The sequence below is a fragment of the Pararge aegeria genome, chromosome 23 (assembly GCF_905163445.1).
Source record: "Pararge aegeria chromosome 23, ilParAegt1.1, whole genome shotgun sequence".
NCBI lineage: Eukaryota > Metazoa > Arthropoda > Insecta > Lepidoptera > Nymphalidae > Pararge > Pararge aegeria.
In genome coordinates this window covers 10,235,855-10,260,151 of record NC_053202.1, presented here as the reverse complement: position 1 = coordinate 10,260,151, position 24,297 = coordinate 10,235,855, and the positions used below count along the sequence as shown (strand labels likewise).

At 38.9% G+C, this 24,297-nt stretch overlaps 1 protein-coding gene across 1 annotated transcript; it reads left to right on the top strand.

Annotated features, from left to right (window-relative positions):
* The first annotated feature begins 15,365 nt into the window (after positions 1 to 15,365).
* Positions 15,366 to 16,421, top strand: LOC120634106. The gene has a single exon (XM_039904499.1). The coding sequence runs from the start codon at positions 15,366 to 15,368 to the stop codon at positions 16,419 to 16,421; it is 1,056 nt and encodes a 351-aa protein (XP_039760433.1).
* The last annotated feature ends 7,876 nt before the right edge of the window (positions 16,422 to 24,297 follow it).

Sequence of the window (24,297 nt, the reverse complement as noted above, 5' to 3'; positions counted from 1 at the left end):
AGCTTGTGTTATGGGTACTAAGATGACTGATGAATATTTTTATGAAGAATATACATAAATACTTAGAATATAAATATAAACACAACACTAAAAAACATTCATGCTCATCACACAAACATTTTCCAGTTGTGGGAATCGAACCCACGGCCTTGGACTCAGAAAGCAGGGTCGCTGCAAACTGCGCCAATCAGCCGTCAAACATGGCTCTCTCCATCGCCCTCTCGTCGTCGTTTTACTCTGAGCCTTCTTATGACGCCCATAGTCAACGTGGTCGTTGGCGAGCCATAAGTATTCACTGGCAACCAGCACTTAACTTTGTTCATCTACAACTTACATTTGCATATATCGGGGGGCCGAGTTCGAACTTGTGCGTTTTAAACAATTAAAATATCACTTGACACCACGGTGAAGGAAAACATCGTGAGGAAAACTGCATACCTGTAAGTTCTCCATAATGTTCCCAAAGGTGTGTGAAGTCCACCAATCCGCACTGTGCCAGCGTGGTGGCCTTAACCCCTTTTCATTGTTAGAGGAGACCCTTGCCCTGTAGTGGGCCAGTAATGGGTTGATATGACGATGATGATGTATGCCCCTAACAGGTGAGCATGCTACCATCTTAGACTGCATCTTCACCCACCAGGTGAGTTGCATTCAGAGGTAGTCAAAATGTAGTTGAATAAAAAAATAATTGTCTTTATGATAGCCCAAGCAACGTAAACAGTAAGCACTAAAGATGTGAAAGTTCTCTTAGCATAATCCATTACCTTACAAGCCCAGTAGACTGTTTAATACATAATTCAATTTCGTAATTTCCCCAAGTGTTAAAACCTACGCACCATTAGATGTAATCAATCATTTCTGATAAGCCCTCTTTGCTGAATAAGTGTAGGGTGTCCATGTAATAAATCGTGAAAAGAGTACACCTTAAAAGAGCCACGCGCCAGCATGCTGTCCTGTAAATCTTAATGCAATCGTAACTGCATTTTTGATGATCATAATATAAAACATATACTTGTCTACATGAACGTTTGATGTCATCTGTGCACCTCATTGGGGGTCTTCCACGTTTTCACTTTTACGTTTAGAAGTTTGTATTTTTAACTCCCGACGCAGGAACGACGTGTGTGTGAGCGAGTGTGTGGCTTTGTGGCTCCCAAACGGTTGAACCGTATTCATATTTGTTTTTTGTTTGGTAGGAGAATTAGCCGGGAGTGTTCTAAGCAATGTTTATTTGTTTGAAATCTTTATTGCACACACACATTTTATACAAATTAAACGCAAATACAGAAGAAACTTTATATAAAATAGAGCGTCCAAAGGCGGTCTTATCACTAAAGCGATCTCTTCCAGACAACTTTTGACGTTATGAAAAACGAAGGAACGGGTTGGTGCAGCAATTTATGTTTAAAATATATATGTATTTGTTATATATACAAAATAAATGTAATATACTACTTACTCATAAATTCTAATACTACACACATATTAAACATAATATATATAAGTACATACATATGTATGCAGTATATACTATCCATACACATGTTTGATGAAAGTAGAAGAGGGATACCGCCCCACAAAATGCCGGATAATATATTTCTTCACTCCCTCAATATTGGTATCAAATGAAAGGGCTCGTAGATATTAAACAGTTTGATTAATTTCAAAACCAAGATAAAAAATTTGTGTAGTAAAAAAGTAGTAGTAGTGAGTTTGACTTTTTTATTCAAAGTAACATAAAAGCGGCTGTTTGTAACTTAACCACGCTGAGACGGCTCAACGGATTTTAAATAAAATTATGAAGAAAAATAAACCATCTCCTGCATTACATAGAGGTATCTATTTATCCCAGGAAAATGTTTTCGCCGCAAGGAAAAATTGAAAATCGAAGTCACGAATGGAAATAGAGTGCTTTATAAATAGGAAATGTCCCGATTAAGCCGAACGGCTAGACATTCTAATAATAACTCACATTGATTCACTATTTCGGGGTACACTCTAACGGCTTTAGCTTGAGTAAGGGAAAATTAGCCTATTTGAAACATGTGTGAAGGAAAATTTGCTAGCCTATTTGGGGTCTTTTGGTATGCCATAAACATTTGTAACTTGGTGACTCGCCAATATTAAAAGGAAAAGACGTGTTTTCATAATATATACCTTTGTACCACCGGCCAAGTCTTATAGCCTTTTTCACTTAACCTAGGAATGCCTAATGACTTAGGCGATGTCTTTAGAAAAAGAACGAACGTGATAACTATTGGTGCAAAAGTTGATGTATGCCTAGGAGTAGGCGTTAATTTTGGCATTGAAAAAAACAACTAAAAACCAAAAAAACTAATATTTACTAAACCTTTTTTAATTTTACTTGGCACCGAATATTTATAATTTTCTAAGTCATAGTCAGATTATATAATATATAATATGCTGAACTGATTTTAATGATATTTTTGGTATACGTTTAGGTCGCACCCTGGATGGTTTAGATTCACAAATTAGCCCGACAGATGGCGCTGGGGTCCGCTAGTATATATATAAATATATATATATATGTATATATGTATATTATTATATATGTGCTCTTAGCTATTACAAAATATTCGGCTAGGTAACTTTAACAGGGAAGTAAATATCTCGAATTATTTTTTTACCTTTTAAATGGAGAGTGTGAAAATTTGCATGAAACTTTTTATGTTGGGTGTATAGAAAAAGATTAATGCAAGGGATACTCAAAGTTATTCTCATCGTGGAAAATTTTAAGCAGATGAGCTCAGAAATAACATTATACAAATATAATTAACATCGATTTGTAGATAAACTGTTGCATGTTAGGTAAACTTAATTTTTAGGGAAAGTTTGCCGCATTTTATCTGGGTTCTAGGTACCCTTGTTTATATAGAACTTATCTGTGGAAATCTGTTATTAGTTTTAAGTCAACCAATTTTTTAAGCATTTAGTATTTACAACTAAAAGAAAAATAAATAAATGTAAACCTTATTAAATATTTTATTTAAAGCAAATTGATCTGCGTTAGGAATACAGGAATACATGCGTCAAAAAATTTAACAGCCCTGTTACGCACGGGGTTAGAAAAAAGGGTTGTTTTGAAACAACATCCGATGAAAATGAATTGTTTAAATTTTTCCAACATAATTGCGAAGTAACGTGTTAAACGATAACGCTAACATTTTTGTTCGAGCGGGAGCTCAAATATACAATTTTAATCAAAGTAATTAGAAATATGGTCTGAGTTTTTTTATGGGCAAGATAAATATTTTTTTTTTTTTATTCTTATATCCTCGATATTTCAAGCCTTTTGATGACCTCCCGCAAACCCCCCCTCCTAGCGCAATGGTGAGCGGCAGAGGTAATTTGGGAATTTATAATTTCCGTATAATCTCTGGTCTGGTCTGGTGGGAGGCCGTGGTTAGTTACCACCCTAACAAAGACGTGCCGCTAAGCGATTTAGTGTTCCGGTACGATGTCGCGTGGAAACTGATTAGGGGTATGACTACCAAACTCCCTAACAGGTTAGCCATCTACCATCTTAGACTGCATCACACGTCACCGTAAGATTGCAGTCAAGGACTAACTTTAAGTGGAATAAAAAATAAATAAAAATAAAAAAGTTTGGTCGCTATATTTTTTTGTACATTATGAGGTTTATAATTGTAGCATATATACCTAAAGTGAAGGTTTCAGTTCAATTCACGATTTCTAATTTAAATTCTCAGTAGGAATATTAACTCAAGTTACTAAATACGGTTTATCCGACCCTGTGATAACGGATGTCGACCTATAAGTCTAAATTTTTAAAAATGATATCGTCATTTTCAGAAGTCGTTTTTAGGCACAGAATATTCATCTTTACACAAAAGGATTAAAATTCTATGTCATTTTACTATCAAGACCAAGATATATTTCAAGCGGGTGTCGCACGAGGCGACTCAGGTAATATAACAGAGAACGGTTAGCAGCGCCCTCTGGGCTACGATACTATATTTTGTTAGGTGAAACCGGGGGACATAGCTAGTTATAATATGATAAGAAAATATTGTTTTTCAGTCAAAGGGACCGTAAAAGAGATAATATCGTGCGTAAATATCGTGTAACCTTCGTGAAGACCTTTGTGATAGCTAAATAAATAAAAGAATGAAAAAAATTACAAAACGTCGGTGTTTTATCGTCGCTGTCTACCCTCTTTCCGTTTCGGTCCCGCTATTCAAAATTTAATTCATTTTACATAGGCCTTATTTATAAGGACTTTTGAAACGTCAAGTCTGTCTGTTTGTAGTGATTCTATTGGTTCTGACGGCAGATTCGGATTTTTTAATTATAGCTAGTGACAGTCTTAATTGTATAAAGACTAGCGAGACTACAGATCTTAATCTGTAGGTAGTCTGTGTAAATCTGAAATTCAAAAACAAACGTATCGATGTTTTTTAAATGGTTTTATTCCACTACAAGTTAGTTGCAATCTCACCTGGTGTATTTATATTATATTTATTTATAAATATGTATATATATGTATTTTTATATATATATATATATATATATATATATTTATTTTATATCTATGTGTATGTATTTCTATTTATTTTCGAATATATATGTATATATAATTGCACTATCCCGCTCTCTTGCAGCTTTTCCTTCTGCCAGAGGTTGCCTGAAAGAGATTGCTTGCAGAAATAAGGCCGCCTTCAATTCTTGTTCTTTTGCTTATTCTATATTTTATGTATATTTTGATGTTTGTGTGCAATAAAGTTTTTATTTTTCTTCTTCTTCTAGTCATCAACCAAACAAACATACTTCATCAACCAAAGGTTGTCTGGAGGAGATCGCTTCAAGCGATAAAGCCGCCTTTGCGCATATAAATTTATTACCTTTTGTTTTGTTCAATTTGTTTTTTTTCTGTATGTGCAATAAAGACTGTCTATCTATCTATCTGGTGCTAAGTGATGATGCAGTCTCACCTGGTGTATTTATTGGACTAACCTGTTCTGGGTATGGCAGTTATTTTGAACTCACAACCTAAATCGTTTTCTATGCGACATCGTAACGGAACGTAATTTGTGGGTAGGGTGCAGTGGCGTGCATAGAGGGTATGCACAGGGTATGCAGATGATATAGAATGAAGAAAATCTCTAGCACGAGTTATAAGAAACTTAAGGATAGGCATTGTAAGAGTTATAAAAAGCCTACCTTTGAGTATTTATAACTCTTAGTGGATATTTTCTTCATTTCATATCATCTGCATACCCTGTGCATACCCTCTACGCACGCCACTGGTAGGGTGGGTAGATAGATACAGCCAAAGCCTCCCACCAGACCTATATTAGCCTTACGAAGATATTATATTAACCCTGAAAACCTTACACTCCTTTTCCTTTCTGTCAGTGTGAAATTGTCTCGAATAAAACATGATATCTCTTTTCGCGTCTGGAAAGCGTAAAAAAAAGCAAGAAAAATCCTCACTTATCAAAATAACATACGTTATATTATGCTATTTTGATATATCTTTCCAGTCAGCCAGTGTCGGGAGAGCGTGAAAGAGATTATAACGTATCCCTAGCGTACCCTCGTTACGGCCATTGTGACAGCTAAATAAAAAATATATATACGCATAATACGTAGACAAATGTTCGGTGGTCTGTCCACTAAGACTTCAGAGGCTGTCCATTCACCGCTACCACGTAAATTTAAATTCAAAAATTCAAATTTGTTTCTTCATGTTTATTTAAAAAAAAAATATCCTCGAAAATCTTAGGAAACACTTAAATTGATTATGTGCGGAAGTCGACCTTATCTCTAAAAGTGATTCATTTATTTAAAGTAGGCCTATTTTATAAGCATTTATGAAACGTCAAGACAGTCTGTTTGTAGTGACTCTACCACCGGATCAGAAGGTACTACTATGATACTAAGTGAAGTACCGAGTAAAATAATTAAGAGATACTCACTTATAAATCTAGTTTACCTATGCTAAAGGTTGACTTCACAAATGATTTCTGTTAGTTTTTAGGGTAAAGTATATATTACACACATTAGCTGCGTCGCCAGTTCCTTATTCTTGGCTGGATCTTGGCTGACACACAATCGTGTGTTTTGATTTTCAAATTGTAAAAAAAAGTAATATAAAATTTTATTCTAATTGTGTTTGTTCTTATTTCTTTATCACACTTGTTTTTTATAATTTTAAAACATACTGTACATTAAAAAGTAATGAAAAGATCGTTTACATTATAATACTAGTAAGAATAAATAGACTTTTAGTTTATTAATATTAATTATTACTGTTTTAAATTACTCTGTTATATAATAGTGTAGATGGGTCATACTTACCAAACAAAGAATTATATTATATTATATCTATCATTTTAAGTAAAAAAAAAACTATTAAAATTTATAAAAAAAACATCCACTCTCCGCTTGTGGAGCTTTTGAGTGCCCAAGCAATCGGCGGTCAGGGCTCCAGAGTTAGGAACCTCCTCACAATACGTGCCGTTTCAAGGACTACTGCCTTCTGTATCCGACCCTTGATTCAACAACCAAGCAAAAGCTTCTTAAGATGTTGGTCCAGGCTTTTCGCGAAAAGACCATTGACTGAAACGATGATCGGAACAATAACGGTCGGCTCAACATTCCACATGGCGGTAATCTCGTGAGCAAGGTATTTAGATACTTTTTCCTTTTCCGCTTTCACGTGGAATAGTAATGTCAACAATTATTGCACGGCGCACTGATCGATCGACTAGCACTATATCAGGTCTATTAGCTGTAATATACCTGTCAGTGATAATGGCTCGATCCCAGTAGAGCAATGCATTGCTATTTTCAAGAACTGACGCCGGGTCGTACCTAGTAAGGCATCTCAAAATCGATAAGGCCAAACCGAAGAGCAAGTTGTTGATGAACTATCCTTGCTACTTGATTATGTGTGTGCAAGTATTCGCCGTTAGCAAGATGATAACACCCGGAAACTATATGCCTGAGAGAATCCCCAGGGCGATGAAACGCTCGACATATGTCTAGAGTGCCATCTTTCATAATGTGTTTCCGGTAGTTTCTCGTCTTGTTGACTTCGTCCATAATTGCAGAGACAAAACCCTCGGTTTCCACAAATAGGTCAGCGAACTGTAACCAGGAAACAGATGCGATTTGATCTACATCGGGTCCCGACAGGGCCTTGTAGAATCTGCCATGCAACTCCTCCATACCGCCACACGATCTGAGTTACTAAGTACTTGTGGCCCTTACGACACCTTTACTTTATTGTTATTAGCTTAGTAAGCAAGACAGAAAACAACCTTTCAATAGATAAGCGTTCTTATCTACAAAGACAAGGATCCTTTCAGTCAGATAGCAAGGTCTGGGGGACTGGCATTGAAAAGGTGCAATCTATCTAATTATCGGACTCTCACCTACGGTTTTTGTTTTTGCTATAGTCTTACTTAATATTGTAAATGTGAAAGATTGCAAGCGGTGATAGCCCAGTGGGTTGGCTCGTCTTCACTTTTGAGGGGCCGAGTTCGAATCCCAGCGCGCACCTCTAACTTTTCTAAGTTATGTGCGTTTTAAGTAATAAATATAACTTGCATCAACGGTCAAGGAAAACATCGAGAGGAAACCTGCATGCCTGAGAGCTATACATAAAGTTCTCAAATGTGTGAAGTCCACCAATCCGCACTGGGCCAGCGTGGTGGACTACGGCCTTAACCCCTTCTCATTGTGGGAGGAGACCCGTGCTCTGTAGTGGGTCGGTAATGGGCTGGTTGAATAAATATACCAAAAAGCTCTCGGCCTGCAGTACATTAAAACTATCAAATTTTATAATAATAATAATAATAATAATAATAATCTCTTTATTAATACAACTAAGGTCCACCTTTGTTGGTAATACAACTTAAACGACTATGTTAGTATTAATTAATTATATTATATTATAGGATAAATTCAAGACAATTTGCTTCATTTCAATTTTGTTCTACGAGTATTTTTATAACTTGATAGTTTGTGAATAATTAATATTGCAAATTTACATAGACACTCTACTTGTTACTACTCTGTAAATAACATTGACAATTGCGCAAACCACGACTATATAGTTTAGTTAAGAAGTTACTAACATGTTTTTAAATTCATATAATTTAACTACTTCTAAACATCAAATCTACGAATGAACTGGGTTGTAATTGAAAATGTTAGGTGTGATTTGATTTTTTTTTTGGTCCTATATGATATATTTATCGATAAAACACGAATAAAAAAACATTTTCTAAAAATGAATCCTAGCTAGATCGATTCATCGCGCCCGAAACCCACTGTATACTAAATTTGATGAAAATCGTTGGAGCCGATTCCGAGATTCCAATTATATATATATATATTTAAATATATATATATATATATATATATGTATATATATATATATATATATACATACATATATAGATAGACAAGAATTGCTCGTTTAAAGATATAAGATTTATGTTTATTATTCATAAAAAATATTCATCAGTTATCTTAGTACCCATAACACAAGTTGCGCTTACTTTAGGGCTAGATGGCGATGTGGCTGTGAGTTTTAAGACAATACATGCCTTAAAAACTATGCTATTTGCGACTGCTATTGCGATGGGACTTAAGTTTATTGTATTTGAGGTTCAGTTCCAAATTCAAAGATATAAGGGTTTGACGGACAGACAGATGGATGAAATACAATTTACCCCAGGCAATTATTAGGCTGTCGCTTCGGCCGGTCGATTATCATGGATGGTAACATAATAAAATAGCTAGAGGCAATGAAATGCCAAGAAACAAGCAATAACAAATGGCTGCCACTGGCGTAGACAGTGAGGGACGCGTCCATTTGGGTCCGACAAAAAAGGGTCGGATCGTCTATTCGGGAAACCAACTCTGCTGGAAATGGTTCAATAATTGGATTGTGGGGAAGATGCTTAAATACAGATCGTGATGCTTTGTTTACGCGACTGCCTAAATAATGAGTGTAATGTTTTCGGAGTTCATGTATGTTTATATGTCATCATCATCATCCGCAACCTGCGATAGCCTCACTGAAGGACATAGGCCTCCTTTCTCATAGGAGGTACGATTTTTAAATTATAAGCCCACCACGTTTTTCCAATGCGGATTTGTGGGGTTTAATGTCAATGATCACAGGTAAGTGGTTATTACTAGGACTGATGGCTTAACGTGCTCTCCGATACTCGGGAGTTGGCAGCAAAAAAACAGAAATTCTTTATGAGAAAAAACACATTGACCATTTTTCGGCAGACCCCGGCTTCGAAGTCGGGACATCGTGATTTCTGATACGTAATGGATAATATTTTATTTAGGATATTTTTGTTATACAACCACAACGTATAATGGAGTTTAAATCGTTAGAATGCAGTACTTAGCGGTACTTAGCGTAAGCTCTCAAAAGGAAAAAAACCCTCGATTTTGATACATTCTTCATTGGTGCTATGCTCCTTTTAGTCTTACCGTGATGATATTTACTCTATATCCTTCTTCGATAGACGGGCTATCCAACACTTTTGAAATCAGAATCGTCAATAAATAACCAAGATATCGACAGCGCCACCTGTCGGGCTGATTTGTGAATCTAAAACATCCAGGCTGTCACCCAAACGTATACCAAAAAATCTTTCGGATCAGTCCAGCCGTTTAGAAGGAGTTCATTGATATACACACGTACAGTAGAATAATATATATAAAGATATATAATTTTTTTTTGTGTTTATTCTTTGTTTGAACTTTAATTTTATTTTTACTTTTTGTTAAATTTAATTCCAAGTTGTACCTCATTACATTAACTCATTACCGGCCCACTACAGAGCACGGGTCTCCTCCCACAATGAGAAAGGGTTAAGGTCGTAGTCCACCACGCTGGCCCAGTGCGGATTGGTGGACTCCACACACTTTTGAGAACACTATGTAGATCTCTCAGGCATGCAGGTTTCCTCACGATGTTTTCCTTCACCGTTGAAGCGAGTGATATTTTAATTACTTAAAACGTACATAACTTATAAAAGTTAGAGGTGCGAGCTGGGATTCGAACTCGGCCCCCGAAAAGTAAAGCTCCTACCCAATGCGCTATCACCGCTTTGTGTACCTAATAACAATAAATAATAATAATTTAAAAGAAAAATAATAAATGATAGAAAATAATAATAATATAAAATCTCTTGCCATTATCTAATTTAAAATCCCAAGAAGTTCAGAGTTCAGTTGTTTTACTACTTTACGATTATTACATATAGGGATCGTGTCTTAAGTGGCGGGAAGAAAATATTGCTTGCAAAAAAAAAAAGATCCGAGGCAAAGTATAAGCACCTCTTCATAACGGGAAGAGGTATCGAAGCGGTTCACTTTGGTATTTTTTTATGGATAAATGTTTTCTACCGCTATATACTCTTGCGTATAAAACCGTGAAAATAAGTCATTCGTTAGTAGGACAAATAATTAACGATAAAAAATTTAAAACTGTGAAGCAACGTCAATACAAAGTTACATCGCACATTCAATCACGATCTGTCACCGCTGAACTATAAGCGATGGTGGTGCACATTTGCCTGGTCAGCGTGGATTATAATTAGGTTAAGATAGAGGTTTTTTTGTACTCTATTGAATTCTGACACCTGATTCCTGTTTCGTGTATGGAGGGTAGAGGTAAGGAGAGTCATCTTATATGGGAGAAAAGTTGAAAAAGTGTCCAGTTGTATGCGCTAAATAACAGTTCAAAAATACTCCACAATGGCGCTGGTGGATGCACAGGGTATGGTATGAATGTAGCAATCGTAGATGAATTGAAGTATGCCGAGTTAAAAAATTTAATGTCATTATCGACTAAAGTAGTTAATTATTGAGAATTTCAACGACTTACGTTGTACAAAATATTGTGGTAAATATAACCTTACTTCCTTGTTTATTTTTCAAGCCTACTCTAACAATATTTGGCGCTTCTTTTAAGAGTTACCTTGATGCAAATGTGGCGCCATCCTAATTTAATACATTTTGACGGACACTTTTTCATATACACAGATGATCCTCCTTACCTCTACCCTCCATAGTTTCGTGAATATAGTTCAACGGGTACATACCAGGATACTAAGGAAAGCATCGTACAGCTTCTCAATTCAAAAGTGACGTTGGCAGTGTAGTATGTCGAACAGTTCGTGTAATACCAACAAAACGAACACGAAAGCGGGTCGTCAGATTCTGCCCGCGACATTCAACTTGACATCGCGTTCCTCTGCAGGCTCTTCGAGACAAGATCCATACAACTGGGTCAAAATATCGACAATCCCATTATATTATCTAGGTAAATAACTATGTTAAAGAAATTTTGAATAACGAAAATCTTAGTTTAATTTAAAATTCCTATTATCCAATTAAAATTTTATATTATGAAATTTCCATTATTATTATTACCTTGACTTATTCTTGGTGCAGTGGTGAGCGCTCTGGCATTGTAAATGGAGGTTCTGAGTTCGATTCTTGGCGGGGACTATTTGAGAATTTATAATTTAAGAATTTCCTCTCGACGTGCTGCGTGGTGACGGCAGATCAGAATCCAGCCCTCTTTCCACTCTAACCGCCTCGCGGGTGTCGTACAAGGTGACTAGAGGAATAAAACCAATTATACAAAAAATAATTAAAAAAAAACAAAATAATATGTTTAAATATAGTCGCTACATTAAAATTCTTGATCATGTTTATAAAGATCGCCAAAGTGCGTCGTTGCGTAAATCTTTTATCCGCCACAGTAATAGATCAAGCGGCGAATGTATTGATTTTTTATTGGCAAATAAATTTACTATGGCAGATTTATGGAACTTCCACATACAAGTGCGGCGCATGGTTGAATGTTTTTTTTTTTCGGACTACGCCCGTAGGGTAATTTTTTTTGGGTTTATGTACGAGTCATTTATTTTCCACTCCTGGCGTGCAGCCTAAACGATATTAAAATATAAATGCCGTGGCTGTTTTCTTAGTTGTAGCTATATATTAGAGGGGTGTAAGTGGGTGTGGCTAGTACCAGTCAGCCTCCCAAATTGCCAACCTCACCTGCACGTGGTGCACCCTGCTGTTTAACCGACGAGGCTCTGGCGACCGACAAGTGGCGGTATAACCACTTCGAATTGGCTAGGCTGAACAAATGGCACAGACCGGTGTCGGGCAGCAGCGACGCCGGGGCGATCAGTCTAGCCCTGCGATGACCAACCCGCCTGCCCAGCGTGGTCATTATCGGGCATATCTTTAATTGGAAGGAGAAAAAAACCACAGCCCCTAGTTCCCGGCGGCCCCGCTATTCCTGGCTCTGGCAGCGGTTATGGTAACGGCGGGGCAAGGGGTGTTAAGAATCTCCGGCAGAGATTCCGCTGCCAACCCCGACGACTTGACCTGGCAACATACAACGCACGCACGTTGAGGACCGATGGAAAGGTGATTGAGCTGGAAGAAGTGGTGAGCAAGTTGCGCTGGGATATTATAGGATTGTCTGAAGTCCGGCGAGAGGGGGAGGACTCGATAATCTTGGAATCCGGCAACTTGTTTTACTACCGGGAGGGTGACCAACAGTCACAGGGTGGTGTCGGGTTTATCGTCCACAAGTCTCTCGTCAACAATGTTGTAAAAGTCGAAAGTGTGTCGAGCAGGGTAGCATACCTTATACTCAGAATTACCAAACGGTATTCGTTGAAGGTCATACAGGTATACGCGCCGACTTCGGCACACCCAGACGAGGATGTAGAGGTTTTGTATGAGGACATTTCAAAAGCCATACATGCCTCGAACACCTACTACAATATTGTGATGGGGGATTTCAACGCGAAGCTTGGCGAGCGAACTGGTTCAGAGTTGAGGGTGGGGCAATTTGGGTATGGGCAACGGAACCACAGGGGTCAAATGTTGGCTGACTTCATGGAGAAGGAGGGCCTTTATATGATGAACTCCTTCTTCAAGAAGCGGCCACACAGGAAATGGACCTGGATAAGCCCCGATGGTTCCACGAGAAACGAGATCGACTTCATCATGTCGACCAAACGGCATGTATTCAATGATGTCTCTGTGATCAACAGGGTTAAAACCGGAAGTGATCACCGTATGGTAAGAGGCACATTGAGTATAAACGTTCAACTTGAAAGAGTCAGACTGGTGAAGTCTACACTCCGGCCTACTCGTGCCCATATTCAAAACCCCGAGAGCTTTCAACTAGAACTACAGAACCGGTTCGGTTGCCTAGCAGATTGCGACACTGTGGACGATTTGAACAACAGGCTGGTGGAAACTGTCCAAACAGTCGGGTCCAAATTCTACAAGGCCCACCGTAGAAACAAGGCCAATAGGTTCTCAACCAATACACTCAAGCTTATGACGGAGAGGCAAGAGATGAGACTACAGTCTATAGCAGACGCGTCCGCTTACCGGCGGATTAATAGGCAGATCTCTAAATCACAGACTCGTGATATGCGGCACTTCAATACAGAGCGTATTAAAAATGCCATCGAGCAAAACAGAGGCTCTAAAGTGTTCGCTAGAGATCTGTCTATCGGTCAGAGCCAGTTGATGCGACTGAAGACCAATAATGGTAGTCTTGTCTCTTCCAAACCTGAGATCTTGGGTGAGGTTGAGAACTTTTATGGACAGTTGTACACCACAGTACAGACGCCTGTTGAAGATTTGGCTAAGGATCCTAGAGCCAAATTAACTCGACACTATACCGAAGATATCCCAGACGTCAGCCTATACGAGATTAGTGTGGCTCTCAAGCAGCTTAAAAATGGCAAGGCGCCGGGTGATGACGGAATAACGGCAGAACTCCTGAAGGCAGGTGGAAAACCGATACTGAAAGTCCTTCAGCGATTGTTTGATTCCGTTATTCACCAAGGCACAACGCCAGAGGCATGGCACAGGAGTGTGGTGGTTCTGTTCTTCAAAAAAGGTGATAATACCTTGTTGAAGAATTACAGACCCATCTCGCTGCTGAGTCATATCTACAAGCTGTTTTCGAGAGTCATTACGAATCGTCTCGCTCGTAGGTTTGATGACTTCCAGCCTCCCGAACAAGCCGGTTTCCGTAAGGGCTTTAGTACCATAGACCACATTCATACGCTGCGGCAGGTTATACAGAAGACTGAAGAGTATAACCGGCCACTTTGCTTAGCGTTTGTGGACTATGAAAAAGCCTTTGATTCGGTGGAAACTTGGGCTGTGTTTAGGTCACTGCAGAGATGCCGAATTGACTACCGGTATATCCAAGTGTTGCAGTGTTTGTACAAAAACGCCACTATGTCAGTTCGTATACAGGATCAGACTACGAGACCAATCCAATTGCAGCGAGGCGTGCGACAGGGAGATGTTATCTCCCCGAAACTATTTACCGCTGCGTTGGAGGACGTCTTTAAGCTTCTGGAATGGAACGGACTTGGCATCAACATTAACGGCGAGTACATCACTCAACTTCGGTTTGCCGACGATGTAGTCATAATGGCAGAGACTCTGGGAGACCTAAATACGATGCTCGATGGCCTCAGCAGAGCTTCTCAACAGGTTGGCCTACGAATGAACATGAGCAAGACGAAGATTATGTCTAATGCTCATGTTCCGCTTCAACCAGTAATCGTTGAGAACACTGCACTCGAAATTGTTGACGAATACGTATACCTAGGACACACGATCCAGTTAGGTAGGTCCAATTTCGAGAAGGAGGTGAACCGCCGAATCCAACTCGGATGGGCAGCGTTCGGGAAACTCCGTGCCATCTTTTCGTCAGAAATCCCTCAGTGCCTGAAGACGAAAGTCTTCGAACAGTGCGTGTTGCCAGTGATGACCTATGGCTCTGAAACATGGTCGTTAACTATGGGCCTCATAAGAAGGCTTAGAGTCACTCAGCGGGCGATGGAGAGAGCTATGCTCGGAGTATCTCTACGCGATCGAATCAGAAATGTGGAGATTCGTAGAAGAACCAAAGTTACCGACATAGCTCAACGAGTCGCGAAGCTTAAGTGGCAATGGGCCGGGCACATAGTTCGGAGAAAGGATGGACGTTGGGGTCCCAAGGTGCTGGAATGGCAGCCCCGTACTGGTAAGCGCAGCGTTGGTCGACCCCCAACGAGGTGGACAGACGACATTAAGCGCGTCGCAGGTAGCCGTTGGATCCAAGCGGCTCAGAATCGTGGAACTTGGAACTCCCTACAAAAGACCTATGTCCAGCAGTGGACGTCTATCGGTTGATGTGATGATGATGATGATTAGATAGATTCGTCGCGTACGGGTAGTTCGATTCGGACGTTTATAATGTAATGTAATGTTATCTAAGCCGCTGGCCCAAATTATAAGATATGGCGGGTCAAGTAATAATTAATGAATTCTTGACGTTTGTTCAAAACAAAATAGATGTGTTAGACGAATTGAGTATAGTGCAAATTTGTGCCACCAACTTTTTGGATGCGGAAATTGAAGCTGGAAAGAGTACTCTGTACAGTGCGTGTGGTGACAAAGTACGTATTGTACAAAGAAAAGGAGATGACAAGAAGAAACGCAACATAAAAGATGTCATCAAATTACTGAAAGAAGTGGACCCTGATGCACAACCGACTTTCGTTGCCAAAGACCTGAACCGGTTGCCACCGGTCTCTTTTGACTATGTCGATGTAACTCGACTTTTAAAAGACATGACGACCATGAAGACAGAACTCTCCGAGTTTCAGATGAGAATGAGCACGGAAATAGTTGATTTGCGCAACTCGTTTGAGCAACAAACATTTAAGTGCAAGGAGGTTGGTCCGCTGCATATATCGCCCGATAAAACAAAATCGCTACCGCTTACGCCCGAACCATACGCAAAGAAGACATGCCCGACAAAACCGGTTGAGACGATGTACACGCCGACGTACAGAGACATTGTGCATAAGGCACCGCGCTCTCGACGTGCTAAAACCACCCGTATTCATAGTAGTCAGGCGGATGGGGATCGTGTACTAGTTGATAGCAGGCTAAAGTTAAAATCGAATGAGGTAGTTAAGGGACAATTACCTGTATGCGATGACGATTTTACTTTAGTTATGAATAAGAAACGCAAACATAAAATTAATAACTTGCGAGGGACATTAGAAAGTTTTGGGAAGATAAGGGTGGTAGAATCACAATGTTCAATTTATGTCTCACGAGTTATGAAGTCTGTTACTGAAGCTGATATTAACGACCATATTACGGACAGGGGCGAACAATGTAGTAAGGTCGAATTGCTTAAGCAGTTCCAAGAAACATCGTTCAACTCATTTAAAGTAACCATACCTACCAGTAAATTAGAGACATTCCTGAATCCCAACTTTTGGCCCGCTGGACTGGTTTACCGTCGTTATCGAGAACGCAGATTTCCCACCGTCTTTAAATAATCATTTAATGGACAGAGCTAACAACCTATCAATAATTAAAATGGTCACGTTCAACTGTAGAAGTATAAAAAGATCCATAGAACAAGTAAGATCCTTGTGTCAGTTTGCTGATATTGTGGCGCTACAAGAAACGTGGCTTTTACCTCACGATCTTGGTTTCATCAATGAAATTAATGACGAGTTCGGATGCTTTGCCAAATCTTCTGTCGACACCTCCTCGGGCGTTCTAAAGGGGCGGCCATACGGTGGCTTAGCGCTGATGTGGAGGAAATCAGTATTTCCCAGTGTTACTTTAGTAGACTGCACTAGTGATAGATTGGCCGCAATTCAAGTTAACTTGGATTGTCGTCAATTTTTGATTTTGAGCGTTTATCTGCCTACAGACTCTGAAGAGAATCTGATTGTTTTCACGGATTGTCTTGCCAATATATCTGCGCTAATAGATGACAGTAACGCTGAAACCGTATATGTTTTGGGGGATTTCAACGCTCACCCTGGGGCCAGATTTGGGGCTTAAACAATTTTGCTTAGATCACTCCTTGATATGTGTGGATAGAGAACTTCTTTCGGCCGATACACACACGTACGTAAGTGATGCACACGGAACCAGGAGATGGCTTGATCATTGTGTCGTTACTTGTGCTGCACGTAATACTGTTAAATCTGTTCATGTGGAATATGGTGTGTACTGGTCTGATCATTTCCCAATGGTTATTACTTGTGAGATGGACACGGTGATTCGTAAAGTTATTTTAACCAACGCGGACTCCCTACAGGGAATATAGTGGGGTCATAGACGGGATGACCAAATTAAATTATATACAAAATACTGCTGTGATAAATTAAGTTCCTTATATTTGACTAGTCATTGTGATAATTGTCGATCTTATAATTGTAACCAACATTTTTATTTAATTGATGATTTTTATAATAATATTGTATCTACACTACAGTCTGGCGCTAAAAACAGCGCGGACATTCCGAATGGTGCACTGAAAAGGCCTAAGAAAATCTTTGGGTGGAACTATCACGTAAGAGAGTGTCATCAAATGGCAAAATTGTATTATGGATGGTGGAGCTGTAATGGTAAGCCTAGTACCGGTGAACTTTATAACAACATGATTGAAAGCCGTAAGGTATTTAAAAACAAACTGAAGTGGTGTCAAAATAATGAGGAAAAAATTAAATTAGACGCGTTAGCAATGCACAGGACAGATAAAAATTTCATTAAATTTTGGCGTACTACAAAGTCTTTAAATCATAGATCCAGCGTACCTGAAACGGTAGATGGAGTGAATGACAAATATAAGATAGCAGACTTATTTTCACACCACTTCAAGGTCAATCCCTTTCCGGCTCGTACTGCATTAAACCCTACTAAGGTAACTGTAGATATAACAGACACTGTAAGTTTTACTGCTGGCGATGTGGCTAGTGTGGTTCATCAGATGAGTAAGGGAAAGTCTCCTGGGTTCGATGGTTTAAGTCTTGAACACATTATGTATGCTGGCGAATCAATATTCAGAGTTTTGGCCACCCTGTATAATACTTGTATAAACTTTGGCTATTTACCAAAACAGCTTATGAAAACCGTGGTAGTTCCAATCCCCAAAAACAAAACAGGTGACCTTTCCAGCCTAAAAAACTACAGACCGATTTCGCTAGGTACTGTGTTAGGAAAAATACTGGAAAGGTTAATACATCCGAGCTTAAAGAATAACATCAAGCTGAATGATGCACAGTTTGGTTTCCGTCCCGGTCTTTCAACAGACTCGGCGATTTTCAGCTTAAAAGCAACCGTGAGCCATTATGTGAACAGAGACACATCAGTTTACGCGTGCTTTCTCGACTTAAGTCGTGCTTTCGATCTCGTAAATTATAATTTACTTTGGGAGAAATTACACGACTCTAAAGTCCCTCTAAAAACGATTAATCTGTTGAAGTACTGGTATGGTAACCAAGCAAGCTATGTAAGATGGGGCGACGCGACTTCTAGTGAATATAAGCTAGAATGCGGTGTTCGTCAAGGAGGATTGACCTCTCCTGACCTTTTTAGCCTATACGTGAACGACCTGATTGAGAGACTGAGAAGCACCAAGATCGGTTGTCATATAGGGTCCACTTGTATGAACAACTTTAGCTACGCGGATGATATGGTTCTTCTCAGCCCCTCTATTAGAGGACTTCGTAAACTAGTAGCAATCTGCGAGAGTTATGCTGCAGAACACGGTCTTAATTATAACGTTAAGAAGACAGTTACGATGGTGTTCCGATCTGGCAGAGGTCCGGGGACTATTCCGGGGGTTTTCCTTGATGGAGATTTGCTCGAGAGAGTTGAGCGGTTCAGATACCTTGGACATATTGTGACTGAAGGCCTTGTCGATGATGAAGATGTAGAGAGGGAACGACGTGCTCTGGCTGTTAGATGTAATATGCTCGCACGTCGCTTTGCGAAATGCAGTGACCAAGTTAAGGTGACATTGTTTAGAGCATACTGTTTATGTTTCTATACATGTCAACTTTGGGTAAAGTCCACCAGACGCGCTGTCAACAATATCAGGGTGCAATACAATAATGCTTATCGTATCTTGATGAAGTTGCCAAGGTACTGCAGCGCGTCGGACATGTTCGCTAGGTCCAGAGTACCGGATTTCTTTGCGATCATAAGATCGCGAATAGCAACATTTTGGAGTCGTTTGCGAGCCTCCGATAATGAAATCCTAAGCACGTTGGCAGAGGGTCTGGACTGCTCGATTTTCAAGCACTGGCTTTCGGTGCACCGTGAGGCAAATAGAAAATAAACTGTAGTGATTTTTGTAAAGGTTAGGTATAAGAATACCCATAAAATATGACAAACTATGTAATTAATGATTATTATTATGACGGACGAGAGTTTGCAATATTTTTATATTGCAATACTGTTACTTATTATTATTATTTTGTTATTTAATTTATCTTTTTATATTCTTATAACTGGGTTTATACCTTTCAATAAAGATTATTATTATTATTATTATTATTATATTGCCGTGCTCAGGGCTCACTACACTACAACATGATTCCGAAGGATATTCGGTAATTACCAATGCATATGACGGCCGACTGGCGCAGTAGGCAGCGACCCCGCTTTCTGAGCCCTAGGCCGTGGGTTCGATTCCCACAACTGGAAAATGTTTGTGTGATGAACATGATTGTTTTTCAGTGTCTGGGTGTTTACCTATATATTATAAGTATTTGTGTGTATTAAATTCATAAAAATATTCAAAAGCTACGCTTACTTTGGTGCTAGAAGGCGATGCCACATATTGTCACATTTATTTATTATTTATTTATAGGTTTAAGTAATGTGCTAAAGGATATTTATTACAGCAAGGTTAGATTAGGTTAGGCTAGTTTTTTACACATTACTCCAGACTGTCCCTTTGTCCCTCATTGGTCTCTTGGTACAATGCAACGGTGTGAAGCCGGCACGGGTCATCAACACCATACACCCATTACGGACCCACTACAGAGTCTCCATTTAGAATGAGAACGGTTTAGGCCCCATTCCACCACGCTAACCACGTGCAGATTGGTGGAATTCACACGTCTTTGAGGCCATTAAGTAGATGACATGCAACTTTCCTCGCGATCTCTTTCTTCGCCGTTAAAGCAAGTGATATTTAATTAATAAAAGGAACATACGAGTAACAGAAGAGCGTGGCGGGGTACGAACTCGGGCCCCCGAAACGTAAGCGGAAGTCCTACCCACTAAGCTTTCGCCGCTTTTACACGAGTCACTAGTATATAATAAACATATTATATCCTATGTAACGAAACCTTAAAACATATTCTCGCGTGCTAATTAAGGCAGAGCTTGCAGTAACAACCTCTCTTTTGGCGGAAACATCGTATTAATTAAGGAATTGTTCGATACGAGTTTTAAAATATTAAGCAGCGATTAATTAATTGCCAATTAATCAAAACACGGGTGGATTTGGGTTTGTTCTTGAGGTTTTTTATACAATAGGTACTCTATACATTAGCCCTTGACGTCAATCTTACCCGATAGTAAGTTTTTTTTTTTTTAATAATAAATAAATATTTTTTTTTTTTATAAATTTTTAATAGTGTTTTTTAATTTATTCTTAAGCATTGTTAATAATTTAAAAAAAAAAGAAAAATAATAAATGATAGAATAATAATAAATATACTACAACAACGCACACATCGCCATCTGGCCCCATAGTAAGCGTAGCTTTTGTTATGGGGACTAAGTTGACTGATGAATATTAATAATATACATAAATACTTAGTATATACATATAAACACCCAGACACTGGAAACCATTCATGTTGTCAGCTGTGGGAATCGAACCCACGGCCTTGGACTCAGAAAGCAGGGTCGCTGCTAACGGCGCCAATCGGCCGTCAAAAGATAGCAAGTGAAGATGCAGTGTAAAATAAACACGACCTGCATAGTGAGCATTGTGAATAATAATAAATATACTACGACAATACACACATCGCCATCTAGTTCCAAAGTAAGCGTAGCTTGTGTTATGGGTACTACGATGACTGATTAATATTTTTATGAATAATATGCATAAAATACTTATAATATACAGATAAACACCCAGACACTCAAAAACATTCATGTTCATCACACAACACATTTTCCAGTCGTGGGAATCGAACCCACGGCCTTTGACTCAGAAAGCAGGGTCGCTGCAAACTGCGACAAAGACCACCAGAAATCTATTTTTATTAATAAAATATCGTATGCAAATCTTGAACAATGCAGCTTCACAATACAAAAACAGCTTTTGGAATCAATCCAGTATTTTTCGAGATCCGATCGAGAGCTTCCAACGTTTTGAACAAACAAACGCCATCTCCATAATACTTTGTATAATGTGAAGATGACGTCAATGCTTACGTATTATTAAACGCCATTACATTAACATTTTCCATGCAGTAAAACATTTAGGGGTACTCCAAATAGAGGCGGGAGCGGTTACGGTCTGCGCGGAGCAGCGCTGTAGGTTTTTTATTATTCTAATACAAGTTAACATATGTCTTGAATCTCACCTGTTTGTAAGTGATGCAGTTCAAGATTATGGTAGCGGACTAGTCTGTTACGGGTATGGGGTATAATATTAAATCCTTACCCCCAATTGGTATCTACGTGGCATCATACGCTTAATTATTTGGCGGTACGATAACTAGCTTGTGGCAGGAGCTTTCTACAAGACCTAAACCAGAGAAAACTCCCGCCAGGAATCAGACTCGGAACCGCTTACCACTGTGCTAGGGAGGTTCAAACAATTGGCGCCATTTTTTAACTATTTAATTTTCTGATACATTTTCGTGAAGAAAATCGAGAAGTCATACGATTTGAGAACACTTTCGGTGGGCCAGCAGGGCTTGCAGTCGCGGGCATTGTATTGATCGCGTCTTGCTCGCCTCCGTTTAGGGTACGCTTTACCTAGTCCCCCTGTTTTGTTTGGGGAGCATCATTTGTGAATGACTGGAGTTCAGACGCCAGACCGAAGTTCAAGGTCGACCCAATAATACTTAGATGCTCAGCGTAGATAGCTGTTATAGCACCAACGAAATCTGAGTACAAATTATTCAGACCGTGATTTTTAAAAGTCCTGTTGGCTTGCAGTCGCCGGCTTTCTGTAGTTCGCGTCTTGTCCGCCTACGTTTCGGGTACGCTTTACCTAGCTGTGTTTCCCCTGTTTTGTTTGGGAAGCATCATTTGTCAATGACTGGCGTTCAGACGCCAGACCGAAGTTCAAGGTCGGCCCATTAATACTTAGATGCTCAGCGTAGATAGCTGTTATAGCACCAACGAAATCTGACTATGAATTATTCAGACCGTGATTTTTACAATGTTTTATTCTTGCGAAAATTAAGTCGCAGAAACATTCTTTGTTTTTTTTTTTAATGGAATGGAGATGGAATTTGTAGAATTTGGAAGATCAGGTAAACGCTTTTAACTAACGTTATACTCGTAGAAAATTTTATCTCCATCAACATTTGTTAAAAGGTAAATGACCTTTTTTTATTTTAAACATTTTGTCGATCTCCATGTTTCAGTGATAAGTTTGATCTTATAAGTATGAGGTCTATGGTTCAATCCCTGGCAGGAAGTTTGTATTTTCTGAATTTTCTTTTATCTGGTCAAGCTATTTAGAGTTATCGTACGATGCCGCATAAAAACCAAACGAGCGCGAATTTTATATTAAAATAAATAAATATACTACGGCAATACTACACACATCGCCATCTAGTCCCAAAGTAAGCGTAGCTTGTGTTATGGGTACTAAGATAACTGATGAATAATTTTTTTGAGTAATATACATAAATACTTATAATATACAGATAAACACCCAGACACTGAAAAACATTCATGTTCATCACACAAATATTGTCCAGTTGTGGGAATCGAACCCACGGCCTTGTACTCAGAAAGCAGGGTCGCTGCCCACTGCGCCAATCGGCCGTCAATATTATCCTATACTTTTCTTTAGAGAACATTGTACTGTATATTGTGTTGCATTTATTTCAGACTACAAAGGTCCATGTGTTAGTAATTCAATCTTAATATCTATGTTAGTTAATATAATTAATGTTACTACAAACTAAAGTTGACATCCAGTGCGCTTTAAATACACTCCTGCCTGTCAGCTAAAACCTTTAGAATAATATTGGAACTACTCTAGACCTTACGTTTGAAAGACGCGACATTCTGCCTAATAATTGCGAAGAAGCCATCAAATCGGTTCTCCGCAAACATACCAAACGCACTGCAGTATCGAGGCAGTCCCAACATTATTCTGAAGATATTATATTTACAGTACAATAATGCGTTTAGGGTGTGTGATGGGATTGCCTCTCTTGCAGCGCGTCAGGGACGTTTGCCGAAGTGCATATAGATTGTTTCTACATGATCGTGCGAAAACGGTGTACATCCTTGGTACGCAGGGTTCGGGCTAGTTCCAGTGGCCTTCTGAGGGTACTTGCTGGCAGGACTTATTGTCAGTACCTGTGCCATTGCTTCATGGTACACGTGTTTTCCAATCGGACATGCCAGAAGGGTTTTATATAAACTATTTCCTTAGGCTAACTAAGTTTACTAACATTTAACTTTGTATTTTACTAACCATTTATGATCCAAGCCAATCGAAATAAATATATATATTTTTTTATATTATATTGGACCCATTAATCTAACTTCTATAACACTCACTTTATATTAACATACTCGTTAATGCAGATTGAGATCTATATTTTCTTTTTCGTTTACGTGTAGGCCGCAAAGGCAGGACCTGAAATTATACTACCAAATACAGAGGTCAGGGTAACCACTCCTACATATTAATGAAGGTGATATTAGGACATGTGTTTGTGTAGAAATGCCGCAGTTTAGCAATCATAGGCTTGCCATCAAAATTCGAAATTCGAATTTTAGGCCCCGTTTTTTAAATTTTTTCCAAACGTCAAGTCATCTAACAACACATCGCACATGGAGATGTGGAGTAACTAAGATTTTTTTATAGTAATAATTGACGGACCAAATAAGTCACAAAAAGCTTAACCATGACTGAAAGCAGTGGCTGGCATAGAGGGTATGCGCAGGATATACAGACGATATAAAATAAAGAAAATCTCCAGTACGAGCTATAAATAATAAGTATTTAGGGTAGGCTTTTTATAACTCTTACAATGCCTATCTTTAAATTTTTTATATCTATTACTGGAAATTTTCTGCATTTTATACTAATGCATACCCTTTGCATACCCTCTATGCACGCCACAGACTGAAAGTACACCTCAGGTTGATTTACACAGAGCGGCACTTTGTAGGGCCGTTCCTTCCATGCCCTTT